The sequence below is a fragment of the Sus scrofa genome, chromosome 2, assembly GCF_000003025.6.
Source record: "Sus scrofa isolate TJ Tabasco breed Duroc chromosome 2, Sscrofa11.1, whole genome shotgun sequence".
Lineage (NCBI taxonomy): Eukaryota > Metazoa > Chordata > Mammalia > Artiodactyla > Suidae > Sus > Sus scrofa.
The window spans coordinates 83,877,602-83,891,925 of record NC_010444.4 but is presented as its reverse complement, the minus strand read 5'-3'; the positions used below and the strand labels follow the sequence as shown (position 1 = coordinate 83,891,925).

At 39.7% G+C, this 14,324-nt stretch overlaps 1 protein-coding gene across 8 annotated transcripts in view; it reads left to right on the top strand.

Annotated features, from left to right (window-relative positions):
• The window catches only part of FAM169A (family with sequence similarity 169 member A), a 75,440-nt gene that overhangs the window by 35,731 nt on the left and 25,385 nt on the right, over window positions 1–14,324 (top strand). For all 8 annotated transcript variants that reach the window (XM_013994901.2, XM_005661485.3, XM_003123704.4 and 5 more), the window contains one exon: window positions 9,977–10,156. In XM_013994901.2, the coding sequence (XP_013850355.1) occupies window positions 9,977–10,156 (180 nt within the window). The remainder of the gene's footprint in view (window positions 1–9,976; window positions 10,157–14,324) is intronic.

Genomic DNA, 14,324 nt, shown 5'->3' with positions numbered 1-14,324 from the left:
CATTTGCTAGTTAGCTTTCCTTAAACTTTCCAGCTTTTTCCCTGGAGCTATAGCTAAGATTTTACCTTCTTTTTTGGGCAGGTCACTCACTCTCTATTCATTGACATTCAGATTTCTGATCCTTTTGTTTTAAGATTATTTTAAAATAATAGTGAGGATTGATAGTACATATAGCTAAAGGCAAAACAGCAGAAATGTGTATTTGGGAAGAGCTGAGGTTGTATTTTAGGGCTTTAGACTGTCTAGTTTAATTCTTAAGGCACAGAGTGGAGGCATGGGGGAGTTCCACTCTACACTTTGGTTACCTGAAATGTATTTTGGGGAAATGAGGTGGGTGGGTACTTTGTTTTCAGGTCAAGTTTTAGCCATCTCAGAAAAGCACATGCTGGGAGTTCCCTGGTGGCGCAGTGGGTTAATCATCTAGCATTGTCACTGCTATGGCTCAGGTCACTGCTGTGACATGAGTTTGATCCCTGGCCCTAGAACTTCCACATGCCAAAAAGCACATATTTCCCAATAAGGTTTTTGTTTATTGGGGAGATAGGGCTGAGTCCATTCTCAGTGGAGACCCAAAGAGAATTGGTCATGGGGTCAACCTTCATCACACCAGAAATCTAGTGGATGAGACAGAAAACAATAGTTGCCTAATCAAAATTGAGTTTGATAAGTACTGTATTTGAGGTATCAGCAATAGCAGTCACTGAAGAATGGAGCAGTTAATTTTGCCTGGAGGAAGGCGTCACTGAGAAAGTGATATTTGGAGTTCCCGTCGTGGCGCAGCGGAAACGAATCTGACTAGGAACCATGAGGTTTCAGGTTCGATCCTTGGCCTTGCTCAGTGGGTCAAGGATCCAAAATTGCTGTGAGCTGTGGTGTAGGTTGCAGACGTGGCTCGGATCTGGTGTTGCTGTGGCTGTGGTGTAGGCTGGCAGCTACAGCTCCGATTAGACCCCTAGCCTGGGAACCTCCATATGCCGCAGGTGTGGCACTAAAAAGACAGAAAAGACCAAAAAAAAGAAAAAAGTGATATTTAAAAATGGCTTTGAAAGGTAAGTAGGACATCAGTAGATAGAGAAGGGGAAAGAAAAGGAAAACCCGTAGTAAACATATGAATGGAGTATAAATATATGAAGGCACAGAAGTTCAGGGTGTATTTGTTACATCACCTTGAACAAGCTGGTGAGACTGCAGGGGTTGTAGAGTGGGGAGAGGTGAAGATGGAGGTCCCCTTGTGAAGGTTCTTAGATGCCATACTGAAGGTTGAAACTTTATCTTGTTGCAAGGCAGCTATCATAGAATTTTATTTAGGGGCAACATGATTAAATATTTTACATGATTTTTTTTTAGTACTCGGTGATGGATAGAGAAATTGTATTCTGAAGTCAGGGGAAGTCAATTAAAAGAGCTCTCTCAGTAATCCAGGTGAAAGAAGGACCAACACTAGGAAAGTGGAAACAGGTTTGATGGCGATTTCTGGATGGACTGAGTGGGGTAACTCCATTGTGTGTAGGAAGGAGAGGAGAGGAACCAGTGATGAATCTTGGTTTTGGCTTGGGACATAGGCGGGAAGCTGTTAATAACTAAGGTTGGAAATATTGGAGGAGTGGGTTTAGTAATTGTTCGTGTGTATGTGTGTCTTTTTAGGGCCACACCCATGGCATATGGAAGTTCCTAGGCTAGCCTTTGAACTGGAGGTTTGGTAATTTGTGTGTGTGTGTCTTTTTAGAGCTGCACCCGCGGCATATGGAGGTTCCCAGGCAAGCTTTTGAACTGGAGCTGTGGCTGCTGGCCTACACCACAGCCAGAGCAATGCAGGATCCGAGATGCATCTGCGACCTACACCACAGCTCATGGCAGTGCCAGATCCTTAACCCACTGAGTGAGACCAGGGATCGAACCCCCTCCCCTCCCGTCCTCATGGATGCTAGTTGGTTTTTTTTACTGCTGATCCACAACGGGAATTCCTGGGATTGGTAATACTTAAGTTCAGTTTTGACATGTAAGTTCTGTGTTCCTATGGGACATATACGTAGAAATACGTGATTACAAATGTAAGTTGAACCACATGGGGGAGGTGTGGATATTTATGTGGGCCACAGAACTAAGTGTTATCCTGAACTGTGGATGAGATCAGTCAAAACTTGTGTAACCTGGGTATGTGTGTTTGTGAATGTTGGTGTTAGGATATAAGGTACTGAAAGTAGCCTGAGATAATCAGACATAACTGTGGTGGGAGTCTGTCTGCAAAAGGTATTATCTGCTGAGATGCGATTGATTTCCTGAAAGTTGAAAAGGAAATGTTAATCTACTGGAGATAAGAGAAGGCAGAAAGTTAGCTGAGGCTGCTAGCTGTCTACCAAGTATTTGTGTTTCCTCTTCTATATTGTCATTGGCCAGCAGCTGTCCAGTTGTGGATTGTTTTTCAGTCTCTTTCACAACCAGATGCGACTGTGTGACACATTCTCCCCCCAGTAACGGAGAAATGATATGTTTGACATCAGATCAGAGTAGTTACAATGCCTTCCTTTTCCTCATCTGTCTGCTCAGTGCAGAGGATTCTGAAGACTTAGGGGATGGAGAAGCCACAAGATAGAAGGATCCTGAGCTAGTGTGTTACTCTGGTGGCCCCCAGTGAACCATGCATCCAGTATTTATGCCCTTGTATAGCCTGCTTGCGTCTGTGCTGCCCTGTAACTTGCTTTAACCAGTTTCTACTTGGTACTCTGAAAAGCTCTGCCTTAAGCCCCTCGTGAGGTGAGAAAGTTCAGGCAACTACACTGAAGAGGACAAGGCACCTGGCTGGTGGGCCCGGCAGTGATTCTAGTCAGCAGCAGGCTGGCTACTGCTGTGGGAGTGAAGCCATTTGGACCTTTGCTATTCCAGGGGCCCATCTGATACCATAGGGGAGTTCCAGTGAATAATGAAATAATAAATTTTGTTTGAAGCCAGTATATTTTGGGCTGGTTTGTTAGGCCCTAATAGATAACTGAAAAAGTTCTTGGATGATTGTGAGTCAGAAAGTCATCCACTCAAAAATCAAAAGTGAAAAATTAACAATTCAAGTAGAAAATAGACAGAAGACATGAAGAGAGACATTTGACCAAAGAGGATACGCAAGTGGTGAATAATCATGAAAATGTTCAACATCATTGCCCATAAGGAAATGTAAATTAAAGCCAGCAGATGAACAGTTAAACAAATGAACTATATAGTACATTCATACCACAGTATATTACTCAGCAATAAAAAGAATGAACTAGTGATATATGCAGCAGTTTGGATACATTTCCATAGAATTATGCAGAATGAAAAAGCCAATCCCAAAACATTATGTTATGAATCCATTTATATAAAAGTGGGGGGAAAAAACTCATACAGGAACAACCATGTGGGACTGTTACTTAAAAATGAAGCATTTTTTAGGCTAAACTTGCCAGATTTGGCTTGTTAATACCAGCTAATGTTACCTTAACTGATTTATAAAGTATGAAGACTGTAATGAGAATACTTGCCTAGTGGTATATGACAGGGTCTCTTAAGTAAAGGTAATCACATTACTCATGTAGAATTCACTTTATGGTGTGGCCTCTGGAGACAGTCACACACTGATGGCCTCAGAAAGCACCAAGCCAGATTTTATGAAGGTGAGGAAAGGCCTATTCCTGGTTGGACGAGGAAGAAATGATGATTCCATGGAAAGAGAGAGCCACTCGATTGTGTGAGAATATCTCTTCTTGAATTTGATGCATAGATCCTGAATGGTCAAAAGTTATTCATTTATTCAAAAGTTAAACGTACCATATCAGTAGGGAAGGAAGGGGAGAGGGGGAGGAAGGTGAATGGGAGAAAGAGCAAGAGGGAGAAATTGAGAGATAGTAATAACAATTTTGTAAACTCGGTTCTCATGGAACTTCCATTTAAGGGGAGGTGATAGGAAGTCCCTGGTGACCTAGCGGTTAAGGATCCAGGGTTGTCACTGCCATGACTTGGGTCACTGCTGTAGCATGGGTTCGATTCCTGACCCTAGAACTTCCGCATGCCACAGCCAAAGAAAAGGGGGATGGATAGTGATGAATAGACAAATACACAATATGCTCTCAGGTGCTATGAAGAAAAAGTGGATTTAAAAGAATAGAGAGTAATGTTCTGGGAGGGTACTGTTTGAAATAGAGTGGTCAGGAGAAGCATCCCTGAAGGAAGTGAGGGAATGATGCCGTATGTGAAGTTTCCAGAGAAGAGGTTTTCAGGCAGAGAACTGAAAGGCCAAAGCCTTGAAGCAGAAGCAAGTTCAGGGTGTTTCGGAAACAGCCAGGAAGCCAGTGGGGCCAGAGTAGAGGGGAGTGAGTGATGATGGAGAGAGGCAGGTCTCCATATCCTGACAGGTGTGGTAGGTCAAGAAGTGTCTGAATTGCATTCTGTGGGTGACGGGAATCCGTTGAAGGGTGTTGAACATGGGATAACACAATACGATTGGCTTTTTAAAAAGGTAGCTCTGCTGTGTTGAAAACTACAGAGAGCTATGTCAGGATTAAGAGCTAAGCTAGCTAAGAGGCTATTGGTAAAAACCCCGGTGAGAGATGGTGGTGGCTTGGACAGAGGAGACAGAAATAGAAGGCATCATATTTGAGATAAATGATGAAGTTATTGCTGCACTGTTTCTAATGGATGAGCTGTGAATGAAGAGTCAAGGATGAGTTCTCAGTGTTTTGCTCTAAGCAGATGGTAGGATGGTGATGTCATTTCCTGAAAAATTAGTAAACTGGGGAGGAGTAGGTTTGTGGAGTGTATAAAAAATCTGATTATAAGTGGTTTATTAGAGTCACATGTATAAATTATTTTGTTTTATTTACATTTGTACAGCTTTATTGAGGTCTAATTATATACCGTACAATTCACCCATGTAAAGTATACAATTCCATTATTTTTTATATTCACAGATTGGTACAACTATCACCATACCCAACTTTATTTTATTTTTTATTTTTTGTCTTTGTAGGGCTGCACCCGTGACATATGGAAGTTCCCAGGCTAGGGGTTGAATTGGAGCTGCAGCTGCCAGCCTATGCCATAGCCATAGCAATGCAGGATCTGAGCCACGTCTGTGACCTACAACCACAGCTCATGGCAACACTGGATCCTTAACCCACTGAGTGAGGCCAGGGATCAAACCATTGTCCTCGTGGATGCTACTCAGATTCATTTCTGCTGAGCCATGATGGGAACTCCCCCATACTCAATTTTAGACCACTTTTGTCATCCCCAAAAGAAACCCTGTACTCATTAGTAGTCACTCTCTATTCCCTCATGGATACTAGTCAGATTTATTTCCCTGGAGCCATGACAGGAGCTCACTCCATTATGGTTTATTACAGGATATTGAATAAAACCCTGTGCTATAAAGTAGGACTTTGTAATTTATCAATATGCTAGTTTGCACCTGCTAATCCCAAACTACCAATCCATCCCTTCCCCACCACCCTCCTCCTTGGCAACCACAAGTCTGTTTTCTACATCTGCGAGTCTGAGAAAGAGACTCTTTTGAGTATGCCTTTGCCCATTTTTAAATTGGGTTATCTTTTTTTTTTTTTTTTAATATTTTCACCCCAGCTTTATTGTGGTATAACTGACATAACCAAAAAATTGCCCATATTTGAAGTTTACAGTTTAATGTGTTTTGACTTATGTGTACAGCTATGATAACATCACCACAGTCAAGAATAATGAACATATCTGTTATTTCCAGAAGTTTCTTTGTGCTACTTTGTAACCATCCCTTCTCTTTATTTGTCCCCAAAGCAGACCCTTCTCTGCTGTCTATTATTATATATTAGCTTACTTTTTCTGGAAATTTATAAAATAGAATCTTGCAGTAGGTACATTGCGGGGGGAGCTGGGTTCTTTTAGTATAGTTATTTTGAGATCCATCCTGTTATAATTCGTATATCATCAGATTCACTCTTTTGAAATGATTTTTTTTTTTGTTTTTTTTTTGTTTTTTTGCCATTTCTTGGGCTGCTCCCACGGCATATGGAGGTTCCCAGGCTAGGGGTCGAATCGGAGCTGTAGCTGCCAGCCTACACCAGAGCCACAGCAACTTGGGATCTGAGCCGCGTCTGCAACCTATACCACAGCTCACGGCAACCCGGATCGTTAACCCACTGATCGAGGGCAGGGACCGAACCCGCAACCTCGTGGTTCCTAGTCGGATTCGTTAACCACTGCGCCACGACGGGAACTCCTGAAATGATTTTTAGTATATTGGGAGTTGCATAACTGTCACTACTGTCTAATTCCAGGATATCACCTTAAGGATTCCTGTACCCAGTATTCATCACTCCTCATTTCTCTTACCTTGGAAACCACTAATCTATTTTCTGTCTGGATTTTGTGTGTGTGTGTGTGTGTGTATGTATGTGTGTGTATGTGTGTGTGTCTTTTTACCTTTTCTAGGGCCACTCCCAAGGCATGTGGAGGTTCCCAGGCTAGGGGTCTAATTGGAGCTGTTGTTGCCAGCCTACGCCAGAGCCAGAGCCACAGCAACATGGGATTCGAGCCAAGTCTGTGACCTACACCACAGCTCATGGCAACGCTGGATCCCCAACCCACTGAGCAAGGCCAGGGACCAAACCTGCAACCCCGTGGTTCCTAGTCGGGTTTGTTAACCACTGCGCCACGATGGGAACTCCTGTCTGGATTATGTATTTCAATTTTTTTTTGGCTGCGCCCATGGTAACTGTAGACTACAGTATTGTTGACTATAGCTGTAATGTTACCTAGCAGAACTTAACTCATTTTTCACTATTGAAGCTTTAAATTCATTGATTAACAGCTCATTTACCCCTCACTGTACTCTTGATAACCATTGTTCTGCTCTCTGCTTCTATGAGTTCGACTGTTTTAAATACCTCATATAATTGGAATCATGCAGTATTTGTCCTGTAGCTGGCTTATTTCACTAAGTATAATATCCTCAAAGTTTATCTGTTTCATCACATACTGCAGAATTTGCTTTTTTTTTTTTTTTTTTTTTTTTAAGGCTGTATATTATTCTGGTGTGTGCATGTATCATATTTTCTTTAGCCATTCATCCATCCATCAGTGGATATTTAGGTTGTTACCGCTTCCGGGCTGTTGTAAATAGTGCTTTAATGAACAATAGATTGCTAATATCTCTTTGAGATCCTGATTTCAATTATTTTGGATAAGTATCCAAAAGTGGGATTGCTGGATCATATGGTAGTTCTGTTTTTAGTATTTCGAAAAACCTTCACACTATTTTTCATAGTAGCTGTACATTTTGCATTGCCATTAACAGTATACAAGTGTTCCAGTTTTCCATGTCTTTCCCAACATATGTTGTCTTTTTTCTTTTTTTTTGATGTACTCAGTTTGGCAGATATGAGGTGATACCTCATTGTGACTTGATTTGCTGTTTTCCTGATAATTACTGCTATGGAATATTTTTCTGTACCTATTGGCCATTTGTATGTCATTGGAGAAATGTTTAAATCCTTAGTCCATTTTTATTTTTTTATTTTATTTATTTTTATTTTTTTATTTTTTTGTCTTTTTGCCTTTTTCTAGGGCTGCACCTGTGGCATATGGAGGTTCCTAGGCTAGGGGTCTAATCAGAGCTGTAGCCACCGGCCTACGCCACAGCCACAGCAACTCGGGATCCGAGCCATGTCTGTGACCTACACCACAGCTCATGGCAACACCGGATCCTTAACCCACTGAGCAAGGCCAGGGATCAAACCCGCAACCTCATGGTTCTTAGTTGGATTCGCTAACCACTGCGCCACGATGGAAACTCCCCTTAGTCCATTTTTAAGTTGGGTTTTATTTGTCTCTTTATTATTGAATTACAATTATTTTTCATGTATTCTAGATAAAAATTCCTTATCATATATATAATTTGAAAGTATTTTCTTTTTGTGGGTTACCTTTTCACTTTCTTGATGGTGCCCTTTGAAGTAGAAAAGTTTTTAGGGTTTTCTTGTTTGTTTTTTAGGGCTGCACTTGCGGCATATGAAAGTTCCTGGGCTAGGGTTGAATTGGAGCTGCAGGTGCCAGCCTCTGCCACAGCCACAGCAACACCAGATCAGGGCTGCATCTGCGACCTACACCGAAGGTAACGGTAACACCGAATCTTTAACCCATTGAGCAAGGCAGGGATGGAACCAGCATCCTTATGCGTACTAGTTGGGTTCTTAACCACAACAGGAACTCCAAGTTTAAAGTTTTGATAAAATTCAGTGTATCTACTTTTTTTTTTTTTGTCTTTTTGCCCTTTCTAGGGCCGCTTCCGAAGCATATGGAGATTCCTAGGCTAGGGGTCTAATTGGAGCCGTGGCCACCGGCCTACGCCAGAGCCACAGCAACTCCGGATCTGAGCTGCGTCTAGGACCTACACCACAGCTCACGGCAATGCCGGATCCTTAACCCACTGAGCAAGGCCAGGGATCGAACCTGCAACCTCAGGGTTCCTAGTCGGATTCGTTGACCACTGCGCCACGACGGGAATTCCCAATGTATCTTGTTTTTATGTGTCACTTTTGCTTTTGTTGTTGCAGCTGAGGAGGCTTTTCCTAACCCAAAGTGATGAAGATTTACTGCTTTTTTTCCTTCTAAGAGTTTGTAGTTTTAGCTTTTACATTTATATTTATGATCCATTTACAGTTAATTTTTGTATCTGGTCTGAGGAAAGGAGGTCCACTGTCATTCATTTGCATGTGTGGATATCCAGTTGTCCCATTCATTTGAAAGGACGATTCTGTTTCCATAGAGTTGCCTTGGGACTACTATTGAAAATCAATTGACCATAAATAGGAGTTCCCATCGTGGCTCAGTGATTAGCAGACCAGACTAGCATCCATGAGGACGTGGATTTGATCCCTCATCTTGCTTAGTGGGTTAAGGATCCAATGTTGCTGTGAGCTGTGGTATAGGTCGCAGACATGGCTCAGATCCTGAGTTGCTGTGGCTCTGGCACAGGTGGTTGGCTACAGCTCCAATTGGACCCCTAGCTTGGGAACCTCCATATGGCATGGGTGTGGCCCTAACATGACAAAAAGGAAAAAAAAAAAAAAGAAAATCAATTGACCATAAATAACAGGTTTTGTTTTTGGAACTTCTGTTGATCTCTGTTTATTTTTTTAATTATTTATTTATTTATGTTTAGGGTTGCTTCTGCAGCATAGGGAAATTCCCAGGCTAGGACTCTAATCAGAGCTATAGCTGCTGGCCTGCACCTCGGCCACAGCAATGCCAGATCTGAGCCTAGTCTCTTAAACCTCACACGGATGAGATATTTTTAAAAGTATATTCACAGCAAAAAGATTGCTGACCAGCATTTCTAAAACAGATGTATCCATTTAGTCCTAATCCATGGCCCTTAAAATCTTGGAGAAATAATTCACTTCTTTGCTGTCATTAAATAGCTAAAAATGAGACTGTACTCACTCAGGAAAAATGTAAAAGGAAAAAGGTGTTTGTTCAGGTGCTAAGGTTGGAATTAGGTGCTTTGTGTATTATGTTATATCCAATCATCAAATACTCCTAAATTTGAAAACTTAGTAGTCAATGAGCTTCAAAGTTGTGCAGGTCTGTGGACAATGACATGTATTCAGATATATAGTTCATCAAATGGTAATAGTTATATTACCATTAAAATGTAATCATATTAAAATGTAAAAGATGTATAGCTCTTATCATCTTGTCTTATATTGAAATGTAGAAGATGTATAGCTCTTATCATCTTGTATACAGTATATCTAATATCTAGAAAGTATTTTATATTATGCAATTTATATATATTTCTTTAACATTTTAAATGTAAGAAAAAGTGGGTGCGGCCCTGAAAAGACAAAAAAAGAAAAATTTATCTTAGAAACACTTAACTCATGTTCTCTAAATGTATATACATATATGGCCCTTTAAATGTGAAAATTGTTGGGTTTCTGTTTTATGACTACAGGAAGCATATGTGCCTCGTTTCTTACCCAAAGTTACCAATTGCCAGTTCTTGATACGATGTTTGTAAGAAAGAAATACAGAGGCAAAGACTTTGGCCTTCATATGCTGGAGGACTTTGTTGATTCCTTTACAGAAGATGCACTTGGCTTGCGGTATCCACTGACCTCTCTCATGTACACAGGTAATTAGATTACATTTTTGTAAGTTATGGTTGTCTCAGTGTCACTTCTGATTTGTTTCTGCAAAATATTATAAATGTACATAGATCAGTATTAAATAAATCATATTCTTTGGCTTTCTAGGGCTTAATTTTGCAAATATGCCTTTAACTTACATATATGGCATTTTGTGGGTGTGATAGCTGTTTTTTAAAAAAAAGGAAATATAATCCACATACCATAAAATTCACCCTCTTAAAGTATACAGTTCATTTTTTAAAAATTATATTCACAGCTATGCAATCATATTCACGCTCTAATTCCAAAATATTCTTATTAACCCGCAAAGAAATTTTGCCCCAATTAGTAGAATTCCCCCATTCTTCCATTCCTGAGCAACCACTAATTTGTTTTCTCTCTTTTGGAGTTACCTATTCTGGACATTTCATACAAATGGAATTGTATGATATAATTACATTGAAAGCCCTTTGTGTCTAGCTTCTTTGGTTTTACATAAATATTTTCTTTTTTCTTTTTATTTTTTGCTCTTTTTGGCCCCACTTGCAGCATTTGAAAGTTCCCTGGGACAGGGATCGAACCCAGGCCATTGCAGTGACACCAGATCCTTAATCCACTGTACCACAGGAGAAGTCCCCTCAATGCATTTCTTAGACTTTTAATATATATGTGTATATCTGTCAACAATGTCAGATTGCTTTACATATTTAGAAACATTTATGTAAATGATATGTACTATATGAATTCTTCTGTTGTTTGCTCTTTCTGCTCATCTTTATGATTATGAGATTCATTCCTGTGGATTCATGTAGCTCTATTCTTTATCTATGCTGTTTAGTATCCATGGTGTGAATATATTGTGTTTTAAAAACTATTAGTGGATCTATATTTGCATTTATGTAGAGGCCATAGCACTATTTTTTTTCTTAAGTAAGATTTAACCTTGGAAAGTAATTTATTTGATAACATTTATAAAATATAATTTACCGTTGATTTTAATCAAACATCAGATATTTATTTCCACTGAGAAAATATTTTTGTTCTAAGTTTCCTTCCCCTTTTTAATATGAAAAATCCAGAAAACAAGGAGCAAATATTGCATGCCCATCTGGAATCATATTTCTCTCTGGACCCATACATGAGAATGGAACAAACCTTGTATAACCTTGGATAATCTAAAAATGGATTTTCCTCTTAAAATATAATTATGGTTTTACTGAATTTGGGAAAAAATGCAAACACATATACTGCAGGCAGAATCTCTTATCCCTTATCCTTTTCTAGGATTCTATGATAAATAAATTGAATACCAAATTAACCAAAGGTGCATATGTATTATGTAAGATATTCACTCCTATTTTAGTCATTGTATGTCAGAGAAAGGACTTGGTATGGCCGGCTGGTTTTCTCCAGCTTTCCCTTCCTAATAGGTTTGGAAAATACAACCAGAAAACATGAGAAATACTGTCAAATAGATGGGAAAAAAGTGAGAGAATGGTATCCTGGTGTCCTAGTGTACAGTGTCCAGATGAACAAATGTTAAGACTTTGCCATATTGGTTTTCATTTGTTTTTCGGGAGACCTAAACAAAACACTGTGAATACAGTTGATGTTCTCTTTGGATGCTGCCCTAATTCCATTCCCGCTTCCTCACCAGAGGAAAGTGTGTTCCTTCAATTGGTGTATCGCCTTCCCGCCCATGGTTTCATACTTCAGTCTGAGTCCATAAACACTCTGAATCTTTAGTTAGTATGATTTTCTATTTTAATAAATGTATATACAGTTTTTTAGGTAATAATTTTAGATTTATTTTGTATATATTTATATTTAAAGAGTTACATTAAATTTTGACACTTTCAAAATATGGATATAACTTAAATAGCATGGAAGTTCCCCTCATTTGCCCCATCAGAGGTGTTACCTGAAAACTGGGGTCATCTCTTGGTGGCTGTTAAGCCAAAAGACATTAACATGCCAGAGAGTAGAAGAAGGAAGGATTTATTCTCTGCAGTAGTGTCTCCTAAACAGTTTTCTGGTGATAAAAGATGTATAATATTTATCACTTTAACCATTTGTAGGGGTATAGTTCAGTGGCATTAATCATGTTCCCAGTGCTGTGCACCCATCACGTTGATACTAAAACATTTTCATCATCTCCAGGCTGAACTCTTGTACCCTTGAGACAGTAATTCTCCTTTCTCCTCTCCCTCCAGTCTCTAACTTTTTTTGTGTCTCTGTCATGAATTTGCCCACTCTACACACCTCACCTAAGTGAATTTATATAGCATTTGCCCCTCTGTATCTTAGTTCACATAGCATGATGTTTAAGGTCCATTCTTACTATAGCATAAAGCAGAATTTACTTTCTTTTTATGGCCGAGTAGATTTTTATTGTGTGAACAGATCACATTTCACTTATCTATTGGTGGATGCTTGGGTTGTTTCTACCTTTCTGTGTTTCTATGAATAATGTTGCTGTAGATATTGGTGTGCAGATACCTGTTTGAGTTCTTGCTTTCAATTCTTACGGATGTAAACAAGAGTGGAATTGTAGGGTTATAATTCTGTGTTTAACTTTGAGGAATTGTCGAACTATTTTCCACAGAGGCTGCATCATTTTGTTTAATGTGGCTTATTTATTTATTTATTTTTGGCCGTCCTGCTGGGTGTGGAGTTCCTGGTCCAGGGATCAGATCCAAGCTGCAGTTGTGATCTGTGCTGCAGCTACGGCAATGCCAGATCCTTTAACCCACTGTGAGGGGCCAAGGATCGAACCTGCATCCTGGTGCTGCAGAGATGCTGTGATCTTCTTGTGCTTTAGTGTAAACTCCTGTTTAATGTCTTTTTAAACTTATAAAATGACATCATTTTGCAGTATAGATTTGTTTTTTTACTTTTTTTTAGATTTATCAATGTTGATTATACGTAGCTTTAGTTTAGTTGTTGTAGTTAATGTATAGTATTTTATTGTACACGTGTTATAATTTATTCATACATCCCCCAATGATGGGCACTTAGCTTGTACTCCCACCCCAGTTCAAAAACAGTCCTGTAATGAAAATTGTACATGTCATCTTCTGTGTATGTATAAATCACTGTGGTATAAACTAGAATTGGATCATAAAATACTCCTCTTCAACTTTCCTAACCACTTTAAAATCATTCTTAAACCAGCAGTGTGGGAGTTTCCGTTTCCCTTATGAATGCTTATTGTTATCTCATGGCTGTCTTGCTGTTTCATCTTATATTTCCTTGGCAGCTAAATTATCTTTATCTTTGTTTAGTGACCATTCACATTTCATTATGGGTGAATTTCCTGTTCATAACTTTTGCCAGTTTTTCTTTGGGATTGTTTTGTTTTTCTTATTCAATTTTAGGAATTTATCATGTGCTCCAAATACTAATCCTTTATTTTATAATGTCTCCTAATCTTTGTCTTCATGGTATCTTTTTAATATAAACCATGTAGTCCAATAAAGCAGCCACTAATATAAATTAAGATATAAGTTAGTTAAAATTAAGTTTTTTTGTTTTTTTGCTTTTTAGGGCTGCACCCATGGCATATGGAAGTTCCCAGGCTAGGGATCGAATTGGAGCTACAGCTGCTGGCCCACGCCACAGCCACAGCAATGCAAGATCCAACACCACAGCTCATGGCAACGCTGGATCCTTGACCCAGTGAGCGAGGCCAAGGATCGAACCCATATCCTCATGGATCCTAGTTGGGTTCGTGTTAATTGCTGAGCCATGATGGGAACTACAAAACTAAATAAAAATATAAATTCAGTTCTTCAGTAGCTACATATGGCTAGTGGCTACTGTATTGAACAGTGCTGGTCTCGGCCATTTTCGTCACTACAGGAACTTCTGTTGTATAGTCCTATGTAGAAAGTTTAAGACTTTTTTTTTTTTTGCCATTTCTTGGGCCGCTCCTGTGGCATATGGAGGTTCCCAGGCTAGGGGTCTAACTGGAGCTGTAGCCATCATCCTCAACCACAGCCACAGCAGTGCGGGATCTGAGCCGTGGCTGCAACCTACAACACAGCTCACAGCAACGCTGGATCCTTAACCCATGAGCAAGGCCAGGGATCGAACTCGCAACCTCATGGTTCCTAGTCGGATTCGTTAACCACTGAGCCATGACGGGAACTCCAGAAAGTTTAAAACTTTTGA